Source organism: Emys orbicularis, chromosome 9, assembly GCF_028017835.1.
Source record: "Emys orbicularis isolate rEmyOrb1 chromosome 9, rEmyOrb1.hap1, whole genome shotgun sequence".
NCBI lineage: Eukaryota > Metazoa > Chordata > Testudines > Emydidae > Emys > Emys orbicularis.
The window spans coordinates 57607779-57631026 of record NC_088691.1 but is presented as its reverse complement, the minus strand read 5'-3'; the positions used below and the strand labels follow the sequence as shown (position 1 = coordinate 57631026).

The 23248-nt window shown below is 46.7% G+C and overlaps 1 protein-coding gene across 1 annotated transcript in view; it reads left to right on the top strand.

The window, feature by feature from the left end:
- The window catches only part of NGEF (neuronal guanine nucleotide exchange factor), an 82898-nt gene extending 60654 nt beyond the window's left edge, over window positions 1-22244 (top strand). Inside the window, exons 6-15 of the mRNA XM_065411005.1 lie at window positions 2233-2393; window positions 2620-2772; window positions 4949-5078; window positions 6345-6419; window positions 10658-10747; window positions 12169-12332; window positions 13467-13622; window positions 18116-18195; window positions 21316-21420; window positions 22072-22244. Coding sequence (XP_065267077.1) covers window positions 2233-2393; window positions 2620-2772; window positions 4949-5078; window positions 6345-6419; window positions 10658-10747; window positions 12169-12332; window positions 13467-13622; window positions 18116-18195; window positions 21316-21420; window positions 22072-22244 — 1287 coding nt within the window. The remainder of the gene's footprint in view (window positions 1-2232; window positions 2394-2619; window positions 2773-4948; window positions 5079-6344; window positions 6420-10657; window positions 10748-12168; window positions 12333-13466; window positions 13623-18115; window positions 18196-21315; window positions 21421-22071) is intronic.
- The last annotated feature ends 1004 nt before the right edge of the window (window positions 22245-23248 follow it).

Here is a 23248-nt window from a genome sequence, read left to right as displayed (position 1 = left end):
AGACCAGGTGAAGATGGTGTCAGTGTGGAGAATTGCTGTCAGTGGAGTCGTTTGGCCTGAAACCCCAGAGATAAAGCACCTATAAAAGTTAGTGAACCCCTGGAAGCGTTGTAGCTCCTTGAAGTTTTTGGAGGGCTCCCAGGTTTGTACTGCCTCCACTTTCTGGAGGTTCATTTGGAGGCCATTGGGGGACAGGAAGAGGCCGGATCCTGCCCCTGCTGAAGTTTGCAGAGGGCCACCTCTGCAAAACAGGCATGGTGGGGATTGTCAAATATGGTGGAGATTTCTTGGAGGAAGGCAACCCAGTTTGATAGCATTGGGCTCACTCATTTGAGTAGGGGTGAGGCCCAGTCCAATGCATCTCCCGTCAGGAGACAAATAATGAGTCCTACTTTCACTTGGTTAGTGGGTTAAGACTGGGGGTGGAGCAGAAACAGCAGCAGCATTGGTAAACAACCCCCTGAATTTTTGCAGTCCCCATTGAAAAGTTCTAGGAGGGAGACTGGGTCCAGGTATGAGGCGTTCTCATCCTGCAGCTGGGCCACCTGCTCTTGTAGCATCTGGTTGTCTGCAGAGTGCTGTGCCAGCTGGGCCCACAGTGCCATGTTTCCTTCATGGAGTTGGGTGGACTACCTGCGCAGAGCTTGGTTCTCCTTTGTGAGCTGTGATAATTGGGCTGAGAATAGCAGAGAAGTTCGTAGTCAGGTCCAGGCCAGGGTCAATACCAAGGGCCAGATTCCGAGTCAGGTTTCATGGTTCAAGTCAAGAGGAGAAATTCAAATCAAGCAGAGGTCAAGTCAGGAATTCAAGGGGAAGGAGCAGGAATGATCATGGTAGCTACAGAAGATCTGGGTTGTTGCCTGGATACTTCCAGGAATGCACATTGAGTTTATATAGGGTAGGGAGCTGATCAGGAGCCATGGGGCTGCTGTTGGTCAAACCCTTGAGGCGAAGCTTCCCAGAGTCTGTGTCCACAGTGGGTCATCGGAAGTGGAGCACAGATTGGTTACAACTGCAGCTGGGTGATGGCCTGGAGCTGTCAGCTGCCTGGTAGCTCTACAGGCCTGGGTTCTAGACCCATGGGGCCTTATTTGAAGAGCAATTCTGCAGTCATTGTTTAGTTGATATCTTCTTCAGTACCACCTCCTTGCTGGTCCTCATTGCTTGCCAGTCTCCCAAGAGGGGATCTGTATTGAACCTAGTCAAAAGAGAAAAGTTATTCACCCATAACTTGAGTTCATCAAGTAGATCATCAGTATAGTTTCCCATCCCCCATCTTCGGAGTTTGTAAGACTTTGAGGAAGTGGAAGGAACCGAAAGTGTGCCAGAGCTCTGCCTCATTATATAGTCTTGCATGGAGTGTTCCATGGCTTGAGTCAGGGTCTTTCCCTTCTCCCCCTCAAACAATCAAAGCTTTCTAGTCCAGTGGCTCTCAACCTTTCAAGACTACTGTACCCCTTTCAGGAGTCTGATTTGTCTTACATACCTCAAGTTTCACCTCCATTAAAAACTCTTTGCTTACAAAATCAGACATAAAAATACAAGTGTCAAAGCACACTAGTACTGAAAAATTGCTTAATTTCTAATTTTTATAATATCAAATAAATCAATTGGAATATAAATATTGTAGCCCCAGAAGACCTCTGAGTACCCCCAGGGGTACGCGTACCCCTGGCTGAGAACCACTGGTCTAGAGAATTTCAGGCTCATATGGTATGCACAGGCATATTCTAAGGGTGTGGACCTGTATATTCTTAAGGAACTCCAGTTACTGGTGAGCAATTTGTTTTTGATGCTATATTGTTTTTCTACAACTATGGTACAGTAGGTTGGCTCTGCAGTGCAGTGCACACAGCAGTACAGCTTTGTTTTGTCAGTAAACTAATCACGCAGGACTCAGAAGAAGAGGCCGAGGCAGAAGTTGTGTGCCATACCAAGGTACCATTTCAGAGTCACTTTCCTAGCCATAATCATATATAGTACATAAGGGAATGCTACTATTGTACAATTTGAGCTTTTATTGCATTTTGGAGCCAAACTGACTGATTCAGGAATAGATGGTTAACCGTACAGGACTGTGTCAGTAGCACGCAGTATGAATGTTTTCATTATCACTAAGCAAGCCCGTGAGCTTTCATAGTGTCTTTTTACAGGTAGAGTGCACAATGAATGTTATGAACTCTCAACCTATTACTATGTTGTTGATGTTTCTTTTTTGGGATTTTCCTCAAGGCCATGTTTGAACTGGTCACTTCTGAAGCTTCATACTACAAGAGTCTGAATCTGCTGGTGTCTCACTTCATGGAGAATGAACGTCTGAAAAAGATCTTGCATCCATCTGAGGCTCACATCCTCTTCTCCAATGTCCTGGATGTCATGGCTGTTAGTGAACGGTAAGACAACTGCTATTAGCCTTTTGGCTCTGCTGAGTTGGGAACAGGGTCTTGCTACTAGCTCAGATGACTTCTGTTCTGGAGGGATAGAGGAGCCGACTGGGTGAAGACTTAACCCCTTTTAAAGAGTCTGCAATGGTACTAATTGGTTTCCCCTCCAAACGGTTTGGGTCCAAGACTTTAATTGCAGGTCATGATTAATATGAATTCTGGTTTTCTCATCTAGTTTCCTCTTGGATCTTGAGCAGCGGGTGGAAGAGAACATTGTGATCTCAGATGTGTGCGACATTGTCTACCAGCACACAGTTAATCACTTCTCGGTGTATGTAACCTACGTCTCCAACCAGACCTACCAGGAGAGAGCTTACAAGCAACTTCTGTGAGTGCTATTATCTGACCCTGAATTATTTGCAAAAAATCCAACAACCAATTTTGTATTCAAGATGACAGCGTTTTATTTTTAACTTGGCATTTGCAGGGGATTGATACTGGTTTGGAAAACATGAGCTCTACCCTTTCCCTGAACTGGAACTGAATCTATTTAAACAAAACATACAAATAGTTTAAATTTTATTTGAAGGATCAGATGACAAGGTTGAAAACTAGCATCCTAAATACATTCAGAGTTGTCATTTACAAAGTGCAAAGAACATATAATGTATACAACAGAGCACAAAGCTGTAAAATCTGCATGTGTGTGAAGTGCAGGTAGAGGGAAAAGTTATGAAGATAAAGATAGTTGTATGATTTCTGCTTTGTGGTCCTGAGTCTAGTTACAGCGGTCTTGAGATTCTCAGAAAGGCATGTTCCCTATGGAGAGTTGATAAATTCTCTTCTTGAAGGCTATAAAGCTACTTTCCCCATCTTGCCCTGGTCTTACACTATGTGTAGGTCACCTGCACCAGAGGATTTTGTCCTAAGTGTTCTCTCAAGTATATTCAAATCCAGCACATTTCTGTTAGCCAGCTGGGAATTTTCTTTTACCAGATAAAAATAAGGGGACCCTAGCAATTTGTCTTTGAACAAATGAATTAATTTCTCCTTAGTAATAATGCCCTGGATTTTTTTCAAGCCAACCAGTTACAGATTTTGCCCTGTACATTTCCACATTTTAGCAACAAGCATTTTAGCTAGCTTCAGATGAGTATGGAAGAGTACTGCCCCTTTCCTTTCTCTGCTCTCCAGCTCCCTCTCTTTGACCCCAAAAGGACACACTATAGTCCTACGGGATCCTCTGCTACAAGGGAACTCTTTGCTGGATTTGGTAGACTGCTCTTTTCAAATGTCCTGCATCCCAGTGTTTCCTGGGACAGAGGTGAGCAGTGCCTTGTGGGGCACCAGTAACACAAAGAAGTCTCAGAGTATGAACAATTTGACGAGAGCAGCTGGCTGAGCCCAGAAGAGAAATAGAAGATTGGCTGGATTGTGTGATATCACTAAGGGGGCCTGTTCGGATCTGGGGTGGCTCCTGGAGAAGGAGTTTGAAGTACAGAGTCTTTTGGGTCTGGGAAAGAATGATCAGTTTAAAAAACAGGATGATTTAGTCAAGCATTAAGCAAGCAGGAAAACTTTGCAGTGCTTATCTGCTGCTGTATGTTGGAGTTTTCCCCTACATTTAGTTCTGCACTCTCTTAGGCATACAATTACAGCCTGTCTTGGATTTGGTAATTCAAGCAGTCATGCAAACATAAGAATACCTGCCTGCCTTATGAATAATTCTTTTGTTTAAACTTCTACTGTGCATTTCCAAGTACATGCATTAAAGACCAATTTCAAACAAAATTAATAGTATCCTCATATCTGTGCTATTTCTGTCAGCTAGGACTCCAGTAGCGTAAGCTTCCTCATAACAAGTTCTTGCAAGTGCCAGGAAACATCACGTAGAGGGAGCTTTCTTAGAGTAGTGTTTTGTTTATACCAGTTGGGACTTCTGAGATTCCTCACTGCAGCATTGTATTCGTACTGGCAATACCTCCACCACTGTGAACTCCAAATGGCAGAACCCTGGCAATGCCAGGTGAATCTACAGCAGTACGAACTGCTTCACTGCAGTGCCAAATAAGATGCCAGATAAGATTTTTCATCCTGTCAATAACAGCTAAGACTATCTGAGCTTGAGTTGCTTTATGGCATGGCTTGTTCCTATGAATATGTGGATTTTACCTTGCCACAATGATCCAACTGTGTAAAAATGTATAATTTTGCCTCTGACTCATCTACTTGGACACACACCCCATTCACGCACTCCTACACACTCAGCATGTGCTGCTAAATCTATATGTGCTACACATGTGAATCCACTACAGTGACTTGTACATTGTCTATTTTTCCATCCCCTAATGCTATAAATAAACCCAAACTTAAACCAAAATACACCTAGGAGTGTTCAGTGAATTTATTTTCCCCTTTGTTGAAGAGAGGACCAGGCAGATGCTGTCTCTGGGGAAGGGGGTGGTATGGAAAGCAGCACCACACACAGACATGCCCATTCCAAACACAGGTCTGATACACAAGGAAGTGAGCAAAGCACTCTCAATCTGTCTGTCTATTCTCAGCCAAGACAAGACAGCTTTCCGGGAGGTGATATCACAGTTGGAGATGGATCCCAAGTGCAAAGGCCTGCCCTTCTCATCCTTTTTGATTTTGCCATTTCAGAGGATCACTCGGCTCAAGCTACTGGTGCAGGTACAGCTCCTCTCTGCTCTGTCTTCTGACAATCCCCCATGCTCCCTCCAGGACGCCCCTAGCTAGCTGTCATGGAATGTTAGCATTTTCATGTTCTCACATACACAAACAGAGACAAACACACACACTCTTCTCCCCTGCCCCCCATGTCTTACCTAGAGTCAATATTAAAGCTAGGAGAAGCAGCGTGGCATCAGGGTTTTAGAGGAGGGGAGAGGAGTGAAGTGGCAGTAGTTCAGGAAAGTGGGGCCATGCAGAGCCAGGCATGAGGAGAGGCAATGCTGGTTCAGGAGTGGAGGAAGCCTGCTGGATGAAAGGCCAGGAAGGCAGAGTGATGTAGTCAGAGGAGCGTGCACATGTATGATTAGGGTGCAGAATAGACAGATTCATGTAGAATCAGGGTTGGTGCAGAGTCAGGTCTATGGGACACAGGAAGTGGGAGGACAAGAGCTGAAGGGATTAATGGAGAAAAGCCACTTAAGACTCAACTCAGTATTTTCTTCTATAGGAAACTGCCCTGAAAGGAAATTACTAAATAGCCAAGGACACTCTTCTCAAAATAAAAGTGATGCAATAGTCCCCTTCCTCTCTCACACATACATCTGAAACCTCTGCACAGCAGCATCCCTCTACCCTAAGAGCCAGGCAATTATTTATGAGCACCAAATGTCTCTTCACACGGTTTCACTGGTGCTTCCCCAGTACTTACCTGAAGAGACCACCTTGTCTTGGGCTGAGTGTGTGTAAATGTGTTTGTGACAATATAATGCTTGAGAGGAGTTGTAGTGATGGCCAGCCTTGGAAATCTCTATCCACAGAACAAATCTAACAGTGGTTGTCATCCCCTCATTGCCTTCCAGTGTACCTCAACCCTGCCCTGGAGGGCTCCCTTCTAATGATGAGGGGATAGTTCAGTCTGAGTGACATGCTGTCAACTGAGATTACCAACAACGTTACCAATTGTTGCCAGGTTGAGTGGCTTTTAATAAAATATGCGCTTGTCCACTAGCTACTGGTCTGAGACCATGACACTCATTTTACATAGGTTATTCAATAGCCAGTTGATGGAAACAGCTTTCAGTTACTGCCAATATGGGGTTAGATCTGACTCAGCAACCTAGTGGGGAAAGACTTAATATACCGTTACCTATCCAATATTTATTACTGTCGATAGTCAAATTTGGCCAAGAGGATGGTAGTGTCTGAAAAATGTTGTGTGCTATCAAGCAGGGAGAGAAATTAACTCCACCTTTGCTTCCTGTGCAGAATATTCTTAAAAAAGTGGAAGAGAAATCCGAGAAGGAAACCACTGCCCTTGAAGCACACAAAGAGCTGGAAACAGTAAGTCTGATGGCAAATTTCAGAAGACTGAGAATTAGCCAGCATCCTCAGTGTCTTTAAAAAGGTACTGGGCCATATGCATTCCTGGTGCAATTCCACTGACCTCAGAGGAGTTACATCAGAGATACATTTGCCTCATTGTGTTTCAGAGTAATTATTTCCCCTTATTCTCCCCTGAGGGCAGACCATGATAGCAAATAATAGACAGAGGAATTGCTCTTATTAACAGACTGTATATTTGCTCTGTAGGAGATTTTAGAGAGAAGAGTTGCCCGCACGTTTCAGAGAATACAAATTGTTTTTGTAGGTATTTGAAGGTGATGGAGTCCATGGGGAGATATATTTAATTAGCTGCAGCCAGTAGTGGACTGTATGGGAGTTGGATTTTATCCTGTGGTGCAACTTACTTTTCTGACCTAGAATAGTAGTTTCTTTAATGAGGTGCTTTTTAGGAGTGCTTAAGATTGTGTGTATTTCTGTTCCCAAGAGGCCTTTAGGGAGATGTGATAGAGAGGGGAAATTTAATTATGTTAGTTATTTCTAGCACACTACCTGCCAGAGTACACATTATGGGGAAGGCCTAGTGGTGTCTTCCACCTGGGATAGTCTGATGGTGGGTGAGGGTCCTCTTACTCTGTCTATATGGGGCAGTATATGTGAGGACCTCTGTGCTAATTGTTTAGACATCCTGAAACTTTCTGCAGCTCTGTTTGTTGGGGATAGAATTTTCCAGGGTATTTGAGACATTTGACAGGTGCCACTCCCTTCTTTATTAGTAGGAGTCTGTGGTTCTTAATGAATCCTGGATTGTGATTTAAATAAAATATAATGTTTTAAATTTGAAGCTGTGCTAAAATGTCAGCTTTCCAGTTGATGGTGCAGTGTCAGATTTGTAAAATCTAGGGCTGTCGATTACTCACAGTTAACTCATGCGATTAACTCAAAAAAAATTAATTGCAATTAATCGCAGTTTTAATCGCACTGTTAAACAATAGAATACCAATTGAAAATTAAATGTTTTGGATTTTTTCTACATTTTCATATAGTTTATTCTGTGTTGTAATTGAAATCAAAGTGTATATTTTTTATTACAAATATTTGCACTGTAAAAATGATAGTAGTGTTTTTCAATTCACCTCATACAAGTACTGTAGTGCAATCTCTTTGTTGTGAAAGTGCAACTTGCAAATGTAGATTTTTTTTGTTACATAATTGCACTCAAAAACAAAATAATATAAAACTTCAGAGCCTACAAGTCCACTCAGTCCTACTTCTTGTTCAGCCAATGGCTAAGACAAATAAGTTTGTTTACATTTACAGGAGATCGTGCTGCCCTCTTCTTATTTACAGTGTTACCTGAAAGTGAGAACAAGCATTCGCATGGCACTTTTGTAGCCGGTATTGCAAGATATTTACAGGCCAGATATGCTAAACATTCGTATGCCCCTTCATGCTTCGGCCATCATTCCAGAGGACACGCTTCAATACTGATAACACTCTTTAAAAAAATAAAGCGTTAATTACATTTTTGATTGGACTCCTTGGGGGAGAATTGTATGTCCCCCCTGCTGTTTTACCTGCATTCTGCCATATATTTCGTGTTATAACAGTCTCAGATGATGACCCAGCACATGTTGTTCATTTTAAAAACACTTTCACTGCAGATTTGACAAAACGCAAAGAAGGTACCAATGTGAGATTTCTAAAGATAGCTACAGCACTCGACCCAAGGTTTAAGAATCTGAAGTGCCTTCCAAAATCTGAGGGGAACAAGGTGTGGAGCATGCTTTCAGAAGTCTTAAAAGAGCAACACTCCGATGTGGAAACTACAGAACCCGAACCACCAAAAAAAAAAATCAACCTTCTGCTGGTGGCACCTGACTCAGATAATGAAAATGAACATGCGTCAGTCTGCACTGCTTTGGATCATTATTAAGCAGAACCCCTCATCAGCATGGACGCATGTCTTCTGGAATGGTGGTTGAAGCATGAAGGGACATACGAATCTTTAGCGCATCTGGCACGTAAATATCTTGGGACGCCGGCTACAACAGTGCCATGAGAATACCTATTCTCACTTTCAGCTGATATTGTAAACAAAAAGCGGGCAGCATTATCTCCTGCAAATGTAAACAAACTTGTTTGGCTGAGCGATTGGCTGAACAAGAAGTAGGACTGAGTGGACTTGCAGGCTCTAAGATTTTACATTGTTTTATTTTTGAATGCAGTTTTTTTTGTACATAATTATACATTTGTAATTTCAACTTTCATGGCAAAGATTGCACTACAGTACTTGTATTAGATGAATTGAAAAATGGTTTTTTTTTTTACAGTGCAAATAATTGTAATGAAAAATAAATATAAAGTGAGCACTGTACACTTTGTATTCTGTGTTGTAACTGAAATCAATATATTTGAAAATGTAGAAAACATCCAAAAATATTTAAATAAATGGTATTCTATTGTTTAACAGTGCAATTAATTGTGCAATTAATTGCAGTTAATTTTTTTAATCATGCGATTAACTGTGATAAAAAATTTTAATTGCTTGACAGCCCTGGTAACAACCAACAAGAAAAGCCTGTATAAGGCTTTCAGATTTGGCCTGGAATGGTCCAGGAAGCAGACTGGCTAAAGATCATTCAAGATAAATCGAAGGCAAAGATCTCTAAAGCTGACACTGATGTTTTGGAATACTTCATATGGCTATATTTTTGCATGCTGCCTTCCAATGAATGTGATGGCCAGTAGTTGTCAGATCACACCTTGAAGCTGTTGCGTCTGAGGAGGCCTGCTACTGTAGTTGGCCACAAGGATGGCTAAATTTATCATGAAAACAGATGATCGTTGCTGTACCTGTCTGTCAATGACTGTCGGACTTGGTCCATTTTATAGATCCCTGTAGCACGGTGGCCCACTTGTACATTTTTAAGTTGGGGTGTAAGGCTAACCCTCATTTATCTATAATTAGGTATATATTGTTATGACAGAGCTCACCGTGTGGCGTTGTTATATATAATCTTACAAGTTCTTTTTCTTAGCATGTGAGCAAGTCTTTAGTTGTTGATTTTCTGATGAATTTTCTATGGGGGGCTGTGACAAGCTACAAGAGAGTTTGCTCTCCACCTTAATCTCTCGATTCTTAAGATAGACTTGCTCCCTGTGAACTGGGTATTGGTGTTTGGGCTGAGATCCCTAGTGTAAACAAACAAGTTGCTCTAAGAATATACAGACTTCTGCATTACTAATTTCTCTTCCAACGGGGAGTTTCAGCCCCCTCCCCAACATCTGCTATTTCTTGACAGAGGGCTGACAATATCTTATTGAAATTAATACTTGCCTTCCTTCTCCTCCATATGAAGATGGTACTGCATGTATACTTTCTGGATTGAATGTACAGGAAGAAGAGAGGTGATTTGTAGCATTGTAGGATTTGGGGAAATATAGTTTGATTATAGCTGTTGTACCTGCTAGAGACCAGAATATTGGCATAACAATGGAGTCAATATCTGAATATAGTTTAGATAAGTGCCATATGACCCCTAAATATAAATCCTTCCTAATATTATATCTTTTTTGTTAATCTTTAAGTGATTTTTTAGTGATGGTGAAAAGCACTAACTTGACAGCACCAAAGTTGGATCAGTATTTATTAGTTAGTTCAGTTACAGTCAGTTTACACCAAAAATTCTCTTCGTGTCATGTATTGCTATAGAATCTGCATACAGGATGATCCTTTTCTATGTATGCATCATTGGTTGTCTAATTTCCACAACCAATGGACATTCAACTAAGAACAGAGATTTCTACAAAGCTCTATGTTAACTGCACTTCTCAGCATTATGCATTTAGAGAAACCTACATAGAGGAGGAATTTTATCATAGTCATTTGTATTCTTTTAAGGCCCAATCCAACTCCCATTGAACTCAATGGAAAAACTTTCACTATGAAAGCTGGATTGGGTCTTTAATATTACTTTTTCACTTTTGTAATATGTAAAAAAATTGTTGTTGTTCTACATGAAAGTTTTCTGAAATTAAAAAAAAACCTGCTAATGAGTTTGCCAGTTAATATCTCCTTTTCTCCATTATTATAATGCCTACACTGTGGTGCTCACCTATGTAGAAAGATCATGTTATACACCAACACTTGCTAAGTAACCCATGGGAGGAGAGCACTGCAGCATGGAGTAGACCTCAGTTTGGAATCAGACCTTTGGATTGTTCTCTTTTCCCAGGTGGTGAAGGCATGTAACGAAGGTGTCAGGAAGATGAGCCGAACAGAGCAGATGATTAGCATCCAGAAGAAATTAGAGTTTAAGATCAAGGTATAAGTACAGACTGGTAACCCCTGCAGAGATAGAACAGATACCATCTGGGGATTGCAGACACCCAGAATATGAGGAACATAGTGACCAATTGTGAACATTATGGTTTGTGACTTGCCCAGTATCACATAATGGCTCTGGGGCAGAGGCAGGGATAGAATCCAGTTCTCCAGTGCAGCATTCCACTGTCTTAACCATGAGACCATCCACTCTCTTCCTGTTGTCCCCTGCCTCATCCACTACACACTTTCCAAGTTCTGCAACAAATGAGGCAGAGGTCCTGCAGACAACAGCCTCATTTGGTACACAGCCCTAAGGCAGGTCGATCCTGTGCACTGACTGAGGCAGGGGTCCTGTGCAAAAAGTAGTATGTGATCATGTAATTAAAGACCGTATCATAATGCATACACATAAGGGGACTGAATCAAAGTTGCACAGGCAACCTTAATTCTGGCATTTCCTGACCATTTAGTGCTTCACTTTGTAACCATAGTGTCTTTTAATGTAATTTTTTTGGATGTAATGTCTTAAATCTTTTTTTAAAAAAAATACCGAAAGAAAAATTCCATCCCATGAAACCATATTGATCCCCAACTTGGGACATCAGCAGGGTCTGGACTTTCACATCCACAGCACAGACCTTTATCACTTGAGCTAATGGAATAGCTGGAAGTAGTCATCAGCAGTTATTCTCTATTTGGACTGGTCACTGGGGGGAGTAGGGGAAGGAGATACTTTGCCAGTGGGTTTCACAGCTATTTGCTGACTCCAAAGAAATGTAGAGACTCAGGACTCATGGGCTTAATTCCAGGTTCTGTTGGGCAGTATACTCTAGTGGTTAGACCCTACTGCCCCTGTGCCCATAGCCTATCACCCTTTGCTCCTATCTATTCCACCCCAGTTCCTGCTCCCCTCCCCATCTGCTTCTATCCACCCCCACCCCCACCCCCCGCTCAATCCTCAGGCTCCCCTGCTGCCCCCTGGTTCCTGTGCCTCCTCCCCCCTCTGACTCCTGCAGTCCCCACTTCCCCATCCCCCCACTTTATCTCTGCATTCCCTGGTAGCTGTTTCCTCGCTCTCTCCACACTGCCTGGTTGCCAGCACTAAGGCTGCATCCCCTGTTATCGGAGCCATGTATACCTCTCCTCACGGCATAGGTCTTGTTCCACCTCCTCACTATTGTGAGGTTTATCTGCATTTCTAGTGTTGTAAGAGTGAAGTAAGGAGCATGTGTTACTTATCCTGTAAGGGTTACATAGGATGAAAGGGACCTCCTGAGTTGTTGAGTCCAGGGCCCTGCTATCGTAGCCAACCCCATCATGTAATCCCGTTCATAAACTTAGCAAGATGCATCTTAAAACCAGTTAGGTTGTTCGCAGATCCTGCTCTTCTGATCTTTGCTGTCTCTCTCTTCCATGTAGTCTGTGCCCATCATCTCTCACTCCCGTTGGCTGTTAAAGCAAGGGGAACTGCAGCAAATGAATGGCCCAAAGACATCACGCACACTCCGCACCAAGAAACTCTTTAGAGAAATCTACTTGTTCCTTTTCAATGACCTGCTGGTACTCTGCAGGCAGATTCCTGGGTGAGTTTGGGATGTGGCCAACACCTGGATGTGTGTTATAAGCACCCCTCCCCCCTCGGTTCATCCAACCAGCTCTTGCTTAAGTTGTGCATGGATTCTTGTCCTATAATTGACCAGATTATGTCTGAAATATGACAGTACAGAGTCCTGTATCACAGGCACCATTTCCAGGGGGGCTATCTGAAGATTTCTCCTTTGTCTGAATATTTACACTGCCTCTTCTGCGAACTGTGGATGTTGACGGGCTGCATGCCCATACACAGTTTGACCTTTGTGTTACTTAAAATTTCAGGCCAGATCTCTGCTGATGTAAATCAGCATAGCTCCATTGACTTGAGTGGTGCGACACTGAGCTATAGCAGCTAAAGATCTGACTCCAGGATGTTTGGCTTGCTACTATAAAGTAACTCCTGGCTGATTACCAGACTGAAGAATATTGTAGTTTAAGCAAGTTAAACCTCTAGTAAAATAAGTTCTGTCTGATGGGCTGGGAGTGTCTGATCAGCAGGGAGGTGTGTAAACCAATGCGTGAGGCAAGGGACTGTATCTAGTACAGTGCACACCACCTAGGGAGAGAAAGCTGCCTCAGCTAGGAGTATAGCGTTTATGATAAGAGAAATATTACAACACAGAATAGATGCCAGAGAACAAAAAGTTTGACATTAAAAAGACTTACTGGTAAGGAGTCTGTCTATCTAGTAAAGCACTTCTAATATGCACTTTGTCAGTGTCAGCCAGGTGCCCAGTACTACTTTACTTGCATAGCACTTTCCAGCCAAGAACACAGAAGCATTTTACAAACGTTAGTGATATAAACCTCTCATCTTAGCTCTCCTGGGAGAAAAGGTTATTTACATTTTACAGACGGGAACTGGGACACAGATTAGGTGACTTTCTCACGGTCATACAAAGTTTGTGGCAGAGCCAGGAATAGAATCTAGGTCTCTTGATTTTCAGTCTTGTGCTTTAGCCCTCAGACCATCCATCCTCACTCTATCTAGGTGTTGTCTCTTCGCCTCACCACCAGGAATTTGCTCTCTGTATCATGCCTTTCTCAGAATTTGGTATTGTTAAAACAAACTGCTCCCAGACTGACTGATGAGCTTTCCTGACCCCTTTGCTTACCTCTCTCAGCGACAAGTACCAGGTGTTTGACTCAGCACCGCGAGGGCTTCTCCGGGTAGAGGAGTTAGAAGATCAGGGACAGAGTTTGGCCAATGTCTTCATCCTGAGGCTTCTGGAGAACACGGATGATCGGGAGGTCAGCTACATGCTCAAGGCATCATCCCAGTGAGTATGAAACACTGTCATCCCATTAGCAACCTGCATTGCTATTCCCCTGAACCCTCAAAAGTGTAGTGTCCAATCTGCCACGGTCACCAGTCTGGCATCTACCTCCTCACCAGCTGGTCTTATTGAATTCTTATCTATGGGGATACCCTGCTATACCAAGCTGAGCTGAGTATCAGGGGGTAGCCGTGTTAGTCTGTATCTACAAAAACAACAAGGAGTCTGGTGGCACCTTAAAGACTAACAGATTTATTTGGGCATAAGCTTTCGTGGGTAAAAACCTCACTTCTTCGGATGCATAAATAAATCTGTTAGTTTTTAAGGTGCCACCAGACTCCTTGTTGTTTTTCAAGCTGAGCTGAGTCCACCCAGTGCACAACCCTTCCTCCTCCTCCTGATATAACTTCTCAACACAAGACAGAGCTTTCTGGGGGGATCGGATATAAAACTAGATGAGTTTCCTTCCTGTACAAGTGTATTTACGGCATCCTTGTGTAACACACTGATTTCTAGGTAGGTCAAGACTCAATTAAGATTTAAAAGGAAATTATATGTCTGGTTTGCAAATCTCTCAGCACACATATCCAGATGGTAATTGAAATTAGCAGTACACATGCAGTACATTTATACAAGAGCAGCTTGATGTGGATCACTAGGATTCAAACCACTTGAAAAATCTAGCATTTTGCCTGTAACTTATCCCCCTAGCTGTGCACAGTCCCTGGGGTATGGAGCAGTTACTGTAAAGATAAAGGCAGGAGCCCCAGTTCTGTTCATGAGTGTCAAACTCTCTTCTATGGCTGGCCCCAATTCTGATGGCAGCCCTCGTGCTGCTCAGTAGTCTTGAATTCCACTGTGCTGAAGTCTCCCTGGATACCATTTTTTGTCTGATTCTGTGGTTTTTACTTCAAGATCCAACAAGCTCAGACTGGGCAAATGTTTCAACACCACTAACACTGGGCTAATTGTTTCAGATGCCCGGGGTCTGGTTTCCAGACTCGCCTCAATCCAGTTCTTATTGCACCCACAGGTTTGCAGGCCCAGGTAATTATAGATGTGTCCACATAGCCAATATTTACGTCTACATGACATTTGCACCCTAAATTGGGGAAGCAGAAGAGGAGACTGGAGTTTAAAAACCCTGCCATTGAACAGTAATTGGAACAGATTTTCAACCACGGCCTCAGTCCTGCAGCGAGCCGCCCACACACACATTGCAGGATCAGCGTGATGAGAGAGTAACATGCGTTGTGACTGCTCCCACCCCCCTGCAAACTCTGCTACTCCAGGGTGATTAACAGATTTGCTGTACCTGAAAATGGGGATGTTGGGCATCTGAAAGCTATACACCACAAATAAGCACTTAGGGCAAAGGCAACCCTTGCTTATCACAGCTAGCATTGTGCTGATTACAGTATGCTTTGGCAGAGAAGCACTAGCATACTGAGCTCCTATTTTCAGTCACTTATACCTCAGTGGAAAACGCCAATCTCAGCATTATTTCAGTTACCATAATTGAATATGTGGCCCCTTCTGAGCTTCTAAGTTCCCAGTCAATGCACTTCACAATATTACCTGAGCTCATTAGGTCACACATTCAAACACTGACCTACAGATAGAAGTGATCACACTTTCCAATCAGCACCTCTCCTTTTTTGTTTTTGTCAGTGGTTTTTCCCAGAGAAACTTCAGTGTAATTAAATGCAAGGTTTTAGATTAATGGTAAACTATAGTGCAGATTTCAAATCCATAGAAGCCAGGACATTTAAATTTCTCGCCTCTCCCAGTACCTGTAGCTTTTATGCAAGACAAAGTTAAAACCATACCATTTTGAGCTCAGTACAGAACTTTGAAGATCCAAAATATAACTACCCGGTAGTTAGTCTCCAAGCAGAGCTGCCACATTCCATGTAGCTCTTCCAGTGGCAAGTATCCTGGGTGAGTTAAGTGGAACTCGACAGGTTTGTGTGGAATTTGCCACCATCTCCTCCAGCTGTCTGTCTGTGGCTCAATGGGACAGGGCACTCCTTGGCTGGAGTTGGGGTTGGGAGGTAAGTCAGGTGTGAGGGAAGAACTCAGCAGTGGAAGAGATGCAGAATGAAGGCAGGTCCCAGCAGTTTGTGAGGGGAGGAAGGGGATGGGCAGTCACTGATGGGGAGGGTGAGGAGGGCACTAATCAGGGGAGGGAATGGCTGATGCAGGCAGCTGGAAGAGCCATGAAAGCCAGTGTGAGATGGCTGGCTTGCGCGGTAGATAGAGAGGTGGTAGCTGGAGGCCTCCCACACACAAGGCCCCTGCAGCGTGACTTGATGTGCCTGCCCCTGCAGCATGGATTATCCCAGAAAGTCACCAGTTCAGCTTGTGTGTGACATTCTAACCAGTGTGTGGGAGATGACGACTCAGGGAAAATGCCAGAGTGTCACACAGATGAGTGATGCTTGACAGACATGGCTAAGACCTGACATGCAGAGATTGGATAGCACACTAATTTCAGGTTGCTGCTTGCACACAGAGAGGGGGGGTGCGTGTGCGCGCGCAGGCAGCAGGAGAAGCAGCCACAGAAAAGGGGCAGGGCAACTATTCTAAGAGGATCAGAGGAGTCAGAGTAACAGAGCTGAGAAAGAGATAAAGGGAAGGACTGAAGGGAGGTGCAGAGAAGGAGCAGAGTTGGAGAGGGAACCACACAATACGAAGTGAGACTGGAGGGAGGCAGGGAATTGCATGCCAGGGAAGGAAGGGCTCTGACAACTGGCAGGGAGGAGAGAAATCCCAGAGGCGATCCTTTCTGCTCACCTGCTGGAAGTGGGGAAGAGAAGAGGGAACAAACCTGCCCAGTGACTTTGGGAAGGGCTGAATGGGAAGCCAAAGGTTCCTCACGCAATCTGAGCCCGTGGGGAAAGGGTGTGCACCTTCACTCTCCCAACAGCAGATCAAGCAAGGCATGATGGAAAGCCTATCCTTAGAGCTCCAGGAGGACACCATGTAGGGCGAGAAGAAATGGCTGGAAAGGAAAGTAGAGGGCTGAATATGTTACACCTGCTGTAACCCCAGGTCAGCAACCTGGGAGAACTGTACTAGATCTAGCTTGCCAATTAGGTTACCGTCCATGCAGTTGCCCATATCTATTGCTACTTCAACAAGTCATCTGTGTAGGGACCCATATAGAGTCTACATTATCCTAGGACAGAGGTGGGCAAACTACGGCCCGTGGGCCACATCTGGCCCGCAGGACCGTCCTGCCTGGCCCCAGAGCTCCTGGCCAGGGAGGCTAGCCCCTGGCCCCTCCCCCGCAGCCACGCCGCCGCTCCTGCCGGGCTGCGCAGCTTGCGCCTGCCCACCTCCCAGGCTTTCCAATAAGCAAGTCCTGCCGCTCTGAGCGGCATGGTAAGGGGGCGGGGAGCGGGGGGGTTGGATAAGGGGCAGGGAGTCCTGGGGGGCAGTCAGGGGACAGGGAGCGGTTGGATAGGGGTGGGGTCCCGAGGGCCAGTTAGGGGGCAGGAAGTTCCGGGGGACGGGGAGGTTGGATAGGCATGGGAGTCCCGGGGGACCTTTCAGGGGGCGGGGCAGTCAGGGGACAGGGAGCGGGGTGTGTGGTTGGATAGGCGTGGGAGTCCCGGGGGGCCAGTCAGGGGGCGGGGCAGTCAGGGGACAGGGAGTGGGGGGATGGGGTTGGATAGGCATGGGAGTCCCGGGGGGGCTGTCAGGGGGCGGGGGTGTGGATAGGGGTCGGGGCAGTCAGGGGACAGGGAGCAGGGGGTGGGGTTGGATAGGCGTGGGAGTCCCGGGGGGGCTGTCAGGGGGCGGGGGTGTGGATAGGGGTCGGGGCAGTCAGGGGACAGGGAGCGGGGGGTGGGCTTGGATAGGCGTGGGAGTCCTGGGGGGGCTGTCGGGGGGCGGGGGTGTGGATTGAGGTTGGGGCAGTCAGGGGACAGGGAGCGGGGAGGGTTGGATAGGGGACGGAGTCCCGGGAGGGGGTGGTCAGGGCACAAGGAGCAGAGGGGGTTGGATGGGTTGGAGGCTCTGAGGGGGGGCAGTCAGGGGGCGGGGAAGTGGGAGGGGGCAGATAGGGGGGCAGGGGCCAGGCTGTTTGGGGAGATACAGCCTTCCCTACCCGGCCCTCCATACAGTTTCGCAACCCCGATGTGGCCCGAGGGCCAAAAAGTTTGCCCACCCATGTCCTAGGAGAAACAGAGTCAAGTAAAATGCAGGGACAGAGAGGGGAATCATTCAGATCTCCCCCAATTTATTAGTAGTGACCAGGCTGACCGTCAAATGGCTGCTTGTCCAGCTACCGATGAGACACTCGCACTGTGTCCCAGTTGCCCAGAGAGGGGATCTCTGTTTCTAGCAGAGAAAGGGAAGAAGTTGGAGCTGGCAAATAGGGAAAGCTGGGAACGTGGGCCTGGCAATCAAAGCTGGTTGGGAGAGTAACAGTGTGCTGCAACCAGATGATTGCGCCCTCATAGCTGTGTTCTGTTTGTCTCTGGTCACAGGAGTGAGATGAAGCGCTGGATGATCTCGCTGGCTCCAAATCGGAGAACCAAGTTTGTTTCGTTCACATCCAGGCTCCTGGGTAAGAGATGCAGCAGAGATGGAGGGAGGGAGAGATGGTTATTTAACTTGCAGTGTGTCGTGCTCTTCTTCAGAGATCCCTGCCTGGGCCATCTGAAATGCTGGTTGCATAGCAAATGCTGCAACTGAGGTTGCGTCCCTCAAGGACTCCCCCCTCCACAGGATCTTGGCAGCACTCTGAGTGAGATTGACAAGATCAGTCTCTTTCCTCTCTGTGCCTGGCAGTAAGGTTTCTCCCCTGCTCTGGTGACCCCTTTCCTTTCTCTGCCCCCCTTCACTCCACCAAATCATTCTCACCAGATCACACTAGACATGAAAAACAATGTTAAATCTTAAATTACCACCTTCCCACCCACTGCCTCTCATTTGCTCAGAGTGTATCTACACTTACATTTTAGCCAGAACCATTAACACAACTGTAAATTCTAGTGTAGACATGGCTCCAAAACTTTTGTTCCAGTGCACAGTCTGTCCCTGGCTGGATTTCCAGTTCTACTTTCACCCTTCCCACCTTGCTGCTGTGTTTGGCACTGTTGTTCACCCTCTCCTCTTTGACATCTTGTCTACCCAGGGCTTCCGTGACAGCATCTGCTCCTGGTTCTTGTGTCTAGGTCCTCCTCCCTCTCACTCTGGGGTTTCTGTAGTGGTTCTGTGGTCGTTCCCCCATACCCGGGTGGGCCAGAGCAACAAGTAGTCTTTAGCCCAAAGCCTCCTGGCTTGGGCAGACAGCAAAACACAGTCTGGGGCTCTGACTCTCTGGTTGGGCAGAGCAACAAGCCACAGGCAAGGCACAAGCCGTCTGGCCTCGGGTGAGTAGGCCACCACCCCAGGGATGGGGTTGGTGGCAGGGGATAGGGGGACCCAAGTCCACCCTACTCCACAGGGCCCTGGCCTAGGACCCAAACAGTGGCGAGTGGTCAGCTCTGGGTCAGCAGGGAAGTCACCAAAACATGCTGACTCATTTTCTGATCACACAACTGGACTAATGTCTGGTTCCCCTGGGCTACTTCCTCCCCCAACCCCCTCCCTGGTGTAGCTCTGTAGTCCATAGGTCCTCAGTCTACTCTGGGTAAATGGCAGATGGCAGTCCCAGCAACTCCTCTCCACAGTCAGTCTCCTTCATGGGCGGGGCACCACACAGCTCAGTCTTTGGTCAGAGTTCTGCAGTGGGGTACAGATATGTCTGGCTCCGGCCCAACTGAGCTGGAGGGCCTGCCTCTTACACTTCCTGTCCTGTCCCACCACTTCCAACATGAGGGCGGGGCTGGCTTGGCTCCACCCACCGGGGGTGTGGGGCAGTTTCTCCCCATCAGGCTCGGAGGGAGACCACTCTGCCTCACTACAGTTTCACAGAACTGTGTACTGAGCGCCCCCTCTCCCCCCTTCAGCTAATCTTCTTCACTCACCACCTCAGCAATCATCTCTGCACATTGACCCACACATCTCCCTCTTCACTCCTGGCCTGTATCCATCCAGAATCCTGCATCTTAGTCTGTCTCTCTGACTTCTTTTCCTGGATGTCTGTCAACATAAGCTTAATGTGTCTAAAATAGAGTCCTTCATCTTCACTCCCAAGTCCTTACCTTTCCGCTCTGTTACTGCCAACATCAGCAGCAGCTCCATCTCTCAAGCCTGTAACCAGGGGTTTGTCTGCGAATCTTCCTTTGCCCCACAACTCCAAGCAGCTTCCAAATCTTCTTGTGGCTGCCGCCTCCCCCCAACATCTAAGACCTGACCATTTATTTCTGTCTCTGCGGCTAATTCTGCCTGTGCTCAGCCCAACCCTCTGCACATTTAGTCCTTCCCAAAGGCCCCCCGCTGCCATGACACCAAAGGGAACTCGCTGACTGAGAGGGGCCAGCTTGATCAGTCCCATGGGAACAGAGTGTACAACCTCCCTGGCCATTGTGCATCTGAGGCTCATTCCCTAGCCACTGTCTTTCAGCCATGAGCAAATTGAGGCAGGGATTATGTTGCCTTTGTGGGTTGGGAAACACTGGGCACACTGACTGCTACCCAAAACAAGGGCTAACAATAGTTTGGGGAAGCATCGTAGAGCAGCCCAATCCCTGACGCTGTAAGGTGCCTTTTTCCCCCCAGCTTGCCCTTGCACTTGGAGCACTTCTCAGGCTGCTCTGACATGGCTCCTTCTCCCCTCCAGAGACCTGGGGGTTAAGACAGTTCCTTTCCTCTGTAAGCAGTTTGTCAGGCCCTGCATCATCTCCCCTTTGGCCTTGCTCACCATTGTGCCTCTGCAGAGCTCACTCCTATCCTAGCTGGGTCCACTGCCCTAGCAAACTGGCCAACACACACAGATCATGAGCAGAGCAAGAGTAAATACATGGGGGCCACCCCTGGTCTGGGCAGAGCAGGCTGCCACAACAGAAGCCCTTTACCACAAGTGTGCGTGTTCCAAGGCTGTCAAAAAGCACACACCAAAAAGGTGTCCACTCTGGCTATGGCCAGTGTCTTTTGCTGGTAGGCCCAGAGCCTCACCCCGACTCCCATGGAACTGTTCACAGAGCTGCAGGCCACCTGATTGGGCCTTGTGAGGCAGCCTGCTAGGGTTACCCCTAGCCTTCCCCACACTGAAGTTAACACTCAGCCAGGGCCTCTGCACCTTCTCATTGAGCCCTTTATAGCACTGGAGCCAGCCCACTTCTAGCAGCCTACTGCAGCATTCCCAGCTCAAAGGACTGTCCAGCACAGGCACAGCCCTGTAGATCCGGGCAGCAGGTGTGTCACCAACCCTGCATTGTGTGGGATAACACCCTGGGAGCATAAGGGAACCAGGGATAGTATGATACAGTAATACCTGTTTCTAAGTTTACATGCTCCATTTCTCATGCTATATCTTGTGCTGGTACCTTAGAAGCCTCTTCCCCCATCTTGCTCTATCTAAGGGCTTGTCTACACTTAAAAGGCTGCACCAGGAGGGCTTCTCCCGTCAGTGTAGGTAATCCACCTCCCCGAGAGCGCTGGATTTTCCACAGCCCAAGTGATGTAGTTATACAAAAGTTGCTCGTGCAGACCAGCCTACACCATTTTATACTGTACAGTAGTCACAGGACTCTGGGGCAGCTGAATTACTTTGTCCCTCTCCCTCCCTTCCCATTGTCAGATTGCCCCCAGGTGCAGTGTGTCCATCCATATGTGGCTCAGCAACCAGATGAGCTGTCCCTGGAGCTGGCAGATGTGCTTAACATCCTGGACAAGACAGATGACGGTAAGAGCGATGGGGCTCCAGGCATCCCTAAAATCATTCATCACAAGGGCGACAGAGCTGTCTCCTGGACAGGCTGCTTTTGAACACAGAGGGAGGTTCCTCTAGATAAAAAAAAGTGCCCTTGTTGTAACAACCATTCAGGGAACCCCAGGTTGTCCTCCCTGTCTCTCATGGGACATTAGCATCAGAGGACAGACCCCTAGGGACAGTGACCCTGTAGGCAACAGCAGAATTTAGCTGTCATTGGGACTAAACATCAGCTAAGGCCCGCGTTCCTGTACCTTGCACTCCCTCTTCTGGCTGAGAAGTGCAGCTACGTCCGGTCCCTGTACTGATGTAGCCAGGAATGGTTAGCGAAGAGGTAGCATCTGCTTTTCACTCACATCTGCTTTTTAGCCAGTTTTGCAACTAGGATACAAGGTCAGGTGACTTGTGAGTCAGTGGCTCAGAAGGGATTAGAGCCCAGGCTTTTCCTGGTTTCTTAATCCTTACCTGTATCCGCTAAGCCACCAGTATGTCTCAAGGGCACTAATTGAACCCAAGCCCTCCAAAGCATAAACCTGGTGGCTCGCTCTCACTCGTACTCATTCCTGCACTTGGGCATTCTAGTCCTGTTGACTTGTCCTGCTACATGTTTTCCCTGCCCCTCAGGTTGGATTTTTGGGGAGCGTCTTCATGACCAGGAAAGGGGCTGGTTCCCCAGCTCTATGGGGGAGGAGATTCTGAACCCCAAGATCCGATCGCAGAACCTAAAAGAGTGTTTCCGGGTCCACAAGTCGGATGACAGTCAGCGGAGGAAGCTGGGCAGCAGGAATCGCCAATGACCCCTGGTCTCCCCCAGCCCTGGAGCACAAGGAATATCTAATGGCTTATGGAGAAAGATGGAGGGCAGATGCTGCAGGCTGAGAGAATGAAGTGGTGGTGCTGGTACTATGGGCCAGGGCACAGGGCCTGGTCTTAACATGCTGGTCACACCCACTCCTACACAAATAGACTTTGCTCTGTTTATTAAGTTCTTCCCTCTACATTTTGTATTCCTCTGGAGACCAACCCAAGGAAGAGGAGAGGCCACTTGTCTAAAGCTCAAGGAACTATTCAATGTAATGGATTGCCAGTTGTGCTGCCAACCCCAAAGAGTGCCAAGTGCTCCCCTGTGCAGTGAGGAGCTACTGGACAAGACCACACCAGAGCCACCCAGGAGGTTCACCACAGCTGTAACATACCAGCTGGTCATATATAAGAGTTGCTTCAGTTGCTTTTCTAGTATTAATGGATAGAATCAGCTGGGCTGGGGAACAGTTCTACCTTACGTACCATAGAAAACTCTCTGAGGCTCCTAGCTACCCCCTCGCTGAGAGATTCCATTGTAGGAATGGGTTCGTGCCATCCCACAACATAGTTCTGTGAATACACACTACAGCTGAAGCCATTTACCACTTCCAGTGGGCATCTGGCAATTACCAATGGCACTAGGGGCTTTCTTTTTGTGGCACACATGGTGCTTTTTTGGGTCAAAGCACTTAGCAGAACCTCTAAGCTTGGCAGCACCCCTGTGAGTTAGGTTACTTTAAGTCCCCATTTTATAGGTGGGGAAATTGAGGCAGAGAAGTTGTCTCACCTGAAATCACAAAGGGAGACCGTGCCAGAGCTGAGACTAGAATTCAGGACTTCTGATGCCTGATTCCCAGTCCTGGTGTTGGGCTGCTGGGCCCACTCCTCCCCCCCATACTGGTCTTTGAGCCCAGTTCTAGGCAAATGCGCTAACAAATTAAACCAACAGCACCACACCCTGCTTTTCAGCAGCCCGAACTCTTTACTCGCTATATTC